This window comes from Etheostoma cragini, chromosome 12 (assembly GCF_013103735.1).
Source record: "Etheostoma cragini isolate CJK2018 chromosome 12, CSU_Ecrag_1.0, whole genome shotgun sequence".
Classification (NCBI taxonomy): Eukaryota; Metazoa; Chordata; class Actinopteri; order Perciformes; family Percidae; genus Etheostoma; species Etheostoma cragini.
This window is the reverse complement of record NC_048418.1, coordinates 19049407-19057994: the sequence shown is the minus strand read 5'-3', so window position 1 is coordinate 19057994 and position 8588 is coordinate 19049407. Positions and strand designations below refer to the sequence as shown.

Genomic DNA, 8588 nt, shown 5'->3' with positions numbered 1-8588 from the left:
CTCAGGACTTGATTTTTTATTTCACAACAATGTATATATTTAAGTAATGACTAAAGGTCCCCTGAATTAGTTTTTAGATTTCATTATTGCTTTCCCTGTCCTTAAATTGTAATCATTGCATTTTAATTTTCCTCCTTTTTTTTCGCGAAATTTTTGAATTTATACAGTAAAAGTTTGAGTTTGTAAATAAAAATAAAAATACTGCTATTTTTTTTTAAACAGCCTAATGTTCCTTTTTCTTCAGATATATATTTGTGTAATACCTTGTATATCCAAGTTATAGCACAAACTTGATCAATTTTGGTCATATTTTAATTTGGAATGTAATGTGCAGGGTTCCCAATGCATCAATATTATGGAAGTAAAACCTGTTCTAAGGATTTTTAGCATTTTTCACTTTTTTAAACATACTGCTATTATTCTGAACACAATTGTATATCCTTTATGTTGGCATAAGTATTTCTTTCCTGATGTAAAGATTAGGACTGCAACCAAGGAATATTTTCATTGTCCAGTAATCTGTCGATTATTTTCTTTCTCGATTAATGCGTTAGTTGTTTGGTCTGTAAAATGTCAGAAAATTGTGAAAATGTTGATCAGTGTTTCACAAAGCCCAAGACGACGTCCTCAAACATCTTGTTTTGTCCACAACCCAAAGACATTTAGTTGACTGTCACCAAGGAGTGAAGAAACAAAAACATATTCCCATTTAAGAAGCTGGAATCAGATAATTTAAAGCTTCTTTTTTTTTATTCAATAGGACTTAAATCGATGAATCAATCATCAAAATAGTCGATTAATTTGATAGTTGACAACTAATCAATTAATCATTGCACCTCTACTGCAGATCAAATTGTATTCCCTAATTTTTGCCGGAATTCTTTCTCAGTCTTGAGTTAAATATCTCAGATTTAATGTGCAGTTCCCTTGACAACACAGACACTCTCTATTTCATGAGCTTAATGGGGGTTCTAATATCACTATTACCTGATTTCAGATATTGTGCTGATGAAAAGATCAGCTAACATATTCTCAACCACTACAAATATTCCACTTAGTGTTAATTCAGTAAAAAACTTCCCAAAAAAGGATTACACTTGTTTCACTGCAGGGGATATCAACTCCAGGACATATTGGAATCCCTGTCTCTCACCGTGCAGAGATGAAAGCCAATCTTTTTGTTGTATAATGTCCCTCCTCCGCCTCTCACATGAATAGTTAACAGAGGTGGAGGAGGGACAGAAACTTGAGAGTAACTGCCCCCCTCCCTCTCCTCGGCTAGCCAATGGCAGGCGGCTTACAGTCTCGAATTGAGCTGTGAAAGTATAAAACAGTAGTGTTCTGACTGCTCTGTCAGGAGCCTAGTTCTCAGAATCAACTCAAGAAGACAAGGCAGGACGCCTCACACTTCTGCAAACGGAAAATTTATACCATTTAAAGAAATCTCTTTCAGTAGGATGACAGCAATGAAGACAACACTGGCAACTGTGACTCTGTGCCTGGTGCTGCTCATGGCAACAGGTTTCCCATTGGAGAAGAAAGGGGGTTCATCCTCGGGCAGCGCCGGCAAGGAGAAGCGTGTACAGTACGCAGGGTGGGATGATGTAAATGTCATTGCTCATGGCCTGCTGCAGTTGGGCCAAGGGCTGAAGGAGCACGTGGACAAAACCAAAGTCCAGATGAGGGACATTTACACCAAGCTGAAGGTCTTCAACCGCACAGTGGCCGAGCTGGGGAAGGAAAGCCAGAAGCTGCGAGTGGAGGGGGACGCCCTGAAGGCTCGAGCCCATGGGCTGGAGGACAGAGAGGGGCAGCTGCTCAACGTCACCGCCGAGCTGAGGGAGAAGGCGGAGGAGATGCAGCAGGAGAGGAGGACGATGAAAGAGAGGATGAGCCTGCTGGAGGAGCGGGTGGACAGCATGCTGCAGGGGGACGCTGTGCAGCTTGACACCAGCGGCGGAGCCAAGAACAATAGTGATGCTCAAAACATCCAGGTGAGAATGTTTCTTAGTCTCTGATGATGATCATTTGTTTGGAAAGGCAGGAGCATGTAAAAATTAGGGGAGTGACGCTAGTTCGGGAGGAAAGTGAGGCTAAATGAGGCTTTCCACTGTATGCAAAACACAATTCCTATAGGCTACTCATTACTTCAAGATATTACCATAAAATAGCCCCTGATGGTTCACTGATGGTCAAAGGCATCCTTTGAGCACTAAAGGGCACTAAATCAAAATGCACAAACGGCAAGCAGTGGGTGTGTGGGTGTGTAGGAGGGGGGGGTAGTGGCCTGGAGAGAGACCGTGCAGTACGTGCAGGGAAACACTAAATGCTGCCAGACAAAGGGATCTGCCCGCATCAGCTGCAAGAATGTGTGAATAATTCTCCCCAGCTGGGACATTTCACAACCTGTGGAGTAGTTGGCCATATGACACGGCTATGGGATGGCAATCCCGCGCTGTGAGCGAGTTACACAACCACACCACAGCCTGTTGGAAAGGACACATGCTTGTCATTGAGAGTTGAAAATGTTATGTGGTGTCTTTGTCACAGGGGTTTCAATAAAAGTCTACAATGTCCCATCTGTTTGGCTCATTCCTAGTTGTTCATACAGTCTTTGGTTCATTCTGGTGCTTTTTGACGATGTCTTCTTAAGTTCTAAAGCGTCAACCTTTACGCACAGGCACTGTGTGGAATAAAAACTGATCTGAAAAGCTAAAAAGAAAACATGTGTTGTGTTTCAGCTGATGATGGAGGCGCAAAACAAACGCGTTGACGACCTTGTGGAGCGGATCAGACTCCAGCAGGAGAAGCTTGACAAGCAGAATGTGCGCATCAGGACCCTGCAGACTCAGGTGAGGAACCGTTACGCATACAGCTTGAAAATCACACGTATCCGGATTCTACATCAGAGAACTTGCTGTGAAGTGTTTTCTCACGTTGACATATTGTCTGCTCTCTCATCAATTCCATTCCTTTTTCAGGTCCAACAGTCAAGACAGAGAGCGTCCTCGCGTAGCAGCGACACTAACGTGCAAAGTGGCCTCTCCGAGCAAAGCGACTCACCAGTCGGTAAGTAAAGACAGAAAGCGCCAGAAATCCCCTACCGACACTGTCTTAAGTCGACTGGACACAATCTGACGCCAAATGTAGCCGGCCATCTGCTTAACACGGCTCTAAAGAAGCTCAAATCACTAGCAATTAAATCAAGGTATCTAATCAATTTGGGCACGCTACTCACAGTGTGAACCCAAACATATTAACTGGTGGAGCTTTTTGCCCAAGCTGTCCTTTTTTAGCCTGTAAAATCCTGATGGCATTGTTCAACTAGTACAGTGTAACAATGACACAATGACATGACTTAAAAACTATAACTTAGTCATCCTACTTTTCCGATCTATACACTAGAATACATTTTATTGTTTTTATTTATAGCTTTATTTGAAACATATTTTAATCATCAGGATATAAAGTACTCAGACTGAAGAACTGGGGGAGAGAAAATGGGAAGTTAACATTGTCAGAATGAGCCTCATACTGGGGCTCACTGTCGTAATTGGCAATTGTAAAGGCAGTAAATGATGCCCTCAGTGAGCAGCCACACCAAGCAGCTGGTGCTACCTGAACTGAACTGTGATTGGACCAGCAGTTCTAATGAATGCTTTCATCCAGATTGTACTCCACTGGATACACAGCGACTCCACGCCAACTACAGAAAAGTTACACACTTTCAGCTTTCTTACCCACCACACTTTGCTGTTTAGCCTTCAAAGAGGACAAAAGGGATGATTGGAATAAATGCTGTATAGAATGTAATCCAATGGTACATTTTTATTAAGATAGATTCAAATAAATTGGAATACATTTGAAGGCAAACCTCTGTGTCTGATGGCCATAGATGAGAAGTGGGTGAAAGGTGAACATGGCTGACGTAACAGTTGAGACCAATCAGTCAGCCTGTCCAAATTACAATAACACCTCCAAACTGTGACATCAGCAGGATTTTTAGGAATGATGAAAGAAGAAACAAGTTTCTCTGGCAAGGTTTCAACTGGGGGAAGGTTCACTGGTCTCTCCGAGAGAGTTCAGTCAGGTTACACAGCTCAACCGGATTACTCACACTGTTTGTCCTAAATCTAAAGCTAAACAAATCTAGCATGCAATGTTCCTCAGATTACGGTCCTTGTGCCTGGGCCAAGAAAAAAAAGGAGGGAAAACAATGGGGAAATGGGCAAAGGCAGTCTATATTTAACTGTGAACTTTATAGAGATATCCTCCACTGTTTTGAAGACACTTGCCTCCTCCCCCTTTTCAAGATGTCCCACTTTTCTGTGAAAAACAAACATTTGCACGTCCCTCAAGAATGAGCAACCTTTCCCCTAGATCTGTCAGGGAGTCAGACATCCCTCCTCCTCCTCTTCTGTCATCCTCTCCTCCCCCATCCCTACACACAAACACCCACGTCATCCTCTGTCTTTCTCCCATTGTAATGAATAAGAAGTGTGCCAAAGTTCAGGAGAACCCCCGAGCCTGTGGCAGAACCCAGCCACAACTGGCCACCGAGCGATCATGTCTTTAGGGAAAAGGTCCTCACACACAAATGAGATTTTGTGTTCCTGCGGCCAATATCCCCAAAAAATCAATCTGGGAAAAAAGCAAAATATTTTTCCTTTTTTTTAGTGTAAAGATATTTAATAGCATCACGTGATGATATTATCCACGATTTAAAAAAAAAAAGATTAAAGGAGAGGTGCTATTGGTCCCTTGTATCATTAGGCACATGACATCTCTGATTGGCTCCTGGGTTCCCTGCTTTATGTTACTACCTTCTCCGATTTCTTTTTGTAGCGACAGCCCATATCCCCCTCCTTTCCACGCGCTGATCACTCCCCATGCATGCAGCAGCCATGCACTCCTGCATTACCGAATGGCTGCTGTGCACGTGAAGGAGTTGTGACAGACCAGAGGGGAGGGGGGAACAATGACAGGGAGAAGGGGGGTTGAGGAATGTAAAGGGTAGTGGTGTGTGTGTGCAGCTCAAATGACTGGAAAGCCCAGCACCCGTAAACAGGGAAGATTGCTTGAGAACTGGGAGAAAGGTCATATTTATATGAGACACAAGTTCTCACTCTCTCTGTTGTTGGGGCTAGGTCAGAGGCTTTTATCGGGTACACATTTATATCTCCAGACTTACTGATAAGCTTACTTGGAACGATAGCCATATTTGCAGAAACTCGACGCTCACAGTGCAGGGAAACATGTCACTGAGAGGTTCCCTAAGCAAAATAGCCTACTTGTCAATTCTGGGTTGAGTAAACAAGTTTTGATTTCAGTTGGAATTTGGCATCTTCCCAGCTTCAGCCTCACTTTACAATAGACATTTTTTACCTCCATCACAGTAACAGAGTTAAAGGGAGTAAAGATAAAGCAAAAAACAAATGTGTCATGCATAAATAGCATGGAAAGCACTGTAGATGAAAGGTGATCACACTGTTTGGATTGCATTGATACTGTACGGAGCTGGTTGTCCTAACGTTTGGATTTTGTTTTTATTTTTTTTAGAAATGGCAACAGACTGTCACGAGCTGTTCCTGAGAGGAGAGAAAACAAGTGGGGTCTACACCATCCAGCCGATAAATGCAGAGCCCTTTAAAGTCTTCTGTGAGATAACTGCTGGTAAGCAAAGAGAAAATTTCCCCCATTTTGCTGTTTGTCTCAACAATTGCTAACTACTAGACAGTCAGTCAATGACTAAAAACTGTACAAAAAGCTGCACTTCTGGTTGATGCCATTTTTCCTAATCAATCTGTTTATGTCTTTTTGTCCAGATGGCGGATGGACAGTGATCCAAAGGCGTCAAGATGGCTCAGTAGACTTTGACCAGCTATGGCAGGCCTACAAGAAAGGCTTTGGCACCCTAGATGGTAAATGCTCTTTTGGCTATAATCACACTCTCACTGACCGGACAGGTGCTAGCCTGCCTGGCCAGGGCCAGATTAGTTCACACACCATTACTGTCCTTTCCAAGCACTGCATTAGAGGACAGAATCTGTCCCCCAAAAGCATCTTAATGCTGATACGCTTACAATGGATCAAAGGCAAAAAGAAGTCAACACAGTAGCAGATGTCAGTGTCAGTTTTTTCACAATTCCTCTTCTGCCTTTTTTGTCTCTAGGAGAGTTCTGGTTGGGTCTACAAAATATCCACTCAATTGCTAAAGATGGTGGCTACATCCTCAACATCAAGCTCTCTGACTGGAGTGACGACTTAGCATCTATCGACCTCCCCTTCCATCTGGGCGGAGAGGAAACCAAGTACTCGCTTAAGATTCAGAAGGCCGACACGTTCAGCCTCTTGGAGAGTTCCCTGGGGACTGACACCACTTCTGGCCTGCCTTTTTCCACCCGTGACCAGGACAACGACCAGAAAAAGGACACTAACTGTGCCAATCACCTCTCTGGTAAGTTATAATTGACAAATTATACAACTTATATAAACAACATCTATATATATACATATATATATATATATAGAAGCCTTTTTTATGTTCTTTTTTTATTTTCCAATATGGGATATTGCTCAAAGGCAGCACCTGACCTGATACTGTCCTTTGTCTTGCTAGGCGGCTGGTGGTTCAGTAACTGCGGTCCCTCCAACCTAAACGGTAGATACTTCCAGACCCCGCCTCCCAAGCAGCGGCACCAGAGGAAGCAGAGCATTTTCTGGAAGACCTGGAGAGGCCGCTACTACCCCCTGAAGTCCAGCAGGATGATGATCGCCCCTGCTGCAATCCTGAAAAAGGCCTAAAGAATAGAAAGAGACAGAATGTAAAAGTCTAGACAAAGAGAAGGGAGAGAAAGAAGTAGATTTTGGACTATTCCTTCTTTTCTTGGTGCTTTAAATGGAGATCTAGGTTTCCAATGCTCTGTTCCCGGAGAGACGAGCAGATTCCTCCCCTGTACCTAGAGCAACAGATGGAAAAAGAGACAAAAAAACATGCAGTGGAAAATTTTCCACATGTTGTACCATTGCAATTGATTCCTTCTGTTAGCACGAAGCAGGGGCCCCTAGCAGGAGAACATCACAGAGCGAGTCCAGGCCCGTTGAGGGTGCTGTGAGCCACAAAGGATTTCTAACAAGTAGAGACGGATCACCAGACATGTGGTGTCAACTGTGCATGTGGGCTGTTGTCGAGTTTAAATGTGGTTTTGTAGCAAGTAATCAACACTGTCAGCTAAAAACAGATTAAGAAAAGCTCTTATTTTGTAAAGGAAAATGCAGGATTGAAGTGCAGGCCAATTAAGAAGGCCTTTTAAACCCAATGGTGCGGACCAAATAATGACTTAGTAAAAACATCATAACGTTGGTTTCTACATGAGCTTGATAATATTTGTGTTCAAGGCATTAGTTATAAATCCCTGTAAACTAGGATTATAATGCAGAAACTTTGTTACGACTGATGATACACTGAAAAACCATTCAAGCCTTTCGTAGAATACATTTTCCATCTGCAATTGTGAATCAAATTAGGCATATTCTTCACTGACTTTATTTTTCTGTGGAGATTTTCATGTTATTAGGTCATATTGACTTATTTTTAAAACAAGAGGAATGGTTTTGTACATAGTGTATGAAGGAATGGCATCTGTCTTTTCAGAAATATAACTGTGTATAATTTTCTGTGATATCTATTGTTATCTGTTGTCCTCGAGACATGAGAGTTTGTTGTTGTAGATATTTCCTTTCTTTATTTAAATGCTAAATCAAGCTATAAGTTTCTGGTGCTGCCTGTTTGTAATTTATATTGTCTTTGTCGTGTTTACCAGATGTCAAATGGTTTTTAAGAGACTTTAACCATTTTGGGGGCCATAGTGAGCCAATAAAAATGATTTTAACTAATGTTGATTTTTGTCTGTGTGTGTATTATGTCTCCCTTTGAGAATATCCACAAGTTTGGAACAAGCAACGTAAACAATGCTAGGTAGTAGGCTATACTAGCATAAATCAGTCAACTGACAACAGAACTTAAATAAAAGTCTACAGAAGCAAGTATAACTACTACCCCCACGAGCTTCACATTATCGCTTTCATAATATTGTGTGGGAAAAAAGTAGATTTCAAAGAAATGGATAAGATACTCGTGGATTTTCTTTAATAATACATTTTGTCAATAGCTAATGCAATCCCTTCCCTTAAATGGAGAAATTGGTTTGGCTGGTGGGGGGAAAATGTGTTTAATTTGTTGTTTACCTTGGTTAACATTTCAAATTGTTCATAGATTGATGCTTTCATGCAAAACAATCAAGATTTGTCTTTGATTTTCCTTTGTCCAATTAATGCTCTGTTTAACTGAACACGTCATTTTGATCTTATCTAACCAAACCTGTCTGGGTAGTAAGACTTTCTTTGTAAACCACCTGCAGGCACAAACACATAAAGTAGAACCAATCCATGTCTTTGAGCCACACGTGGCAGATCTCTGGTATCTCTTTATCAGATTAGTTATATAATTTGGAAGCAAACTTCAGAAGCTTTAAGGTGTCAGCTTCAATGTTTCACTGTGCCACTTTCTGTTTCCTTGTCAGGCTTAC

General features: G+C 41.8%; 1 protein-coding gene across 1 annotated transcript; it reads left to right on the top strand.

Moving 5' to 3' along the window:
* The first annotated feature begins 1338 nt into the window (after positions 1–1338).
* Positions 1339–7896, top strand: angptl4 (angiopoietin-like 4). Its single transcript, XM_034886846.1, has 7 exons — positions 1339–1994; positions 2742–2852; positions 2982–3069; positions 5560–5673; positions 5826–5921; positions 6173–6457; positions 6620–7896. The coding sequence occupies exons 1-7, from the start codon at positions 1458–1460 to the stop codon at positions 6802–6804; spliced, it is 1416 nt and encodes a 471-aa protein (XP_034742737.1). The 5' UTR covers positions 1339–1457; the 3' UTR covers positions 6805–7896.
* The last annotated feature ends 692 nt before the right edge of the window (positions 7897–8588 follow it).

Excerpts from the sequence above, each read along its gene's own strand:
- angptl4 (XM_034886846.1), top strand. The coding sequence starts at position 1,458 with ATGACAGCAATGAAGACAACACTGGCAACTGTGACTCTGTGCCTGGTG. Across the intron at positions 5,674-5,825 it reads CTTCTGTGAGATAACTGCTG|ATGGCGGATGGACAGTGATC; the intron begins GTAAGCAAAGAG and ends CTTTTTGTCCAG. Across the intron at positions 5,922-6,172 it reads AGGCTTTGGCACCCTAGATG|GAGAGTTCTGGTTGGGTCTA; the intron begins GTAAATGCTCTT and ends TTTTGTCTCTAG.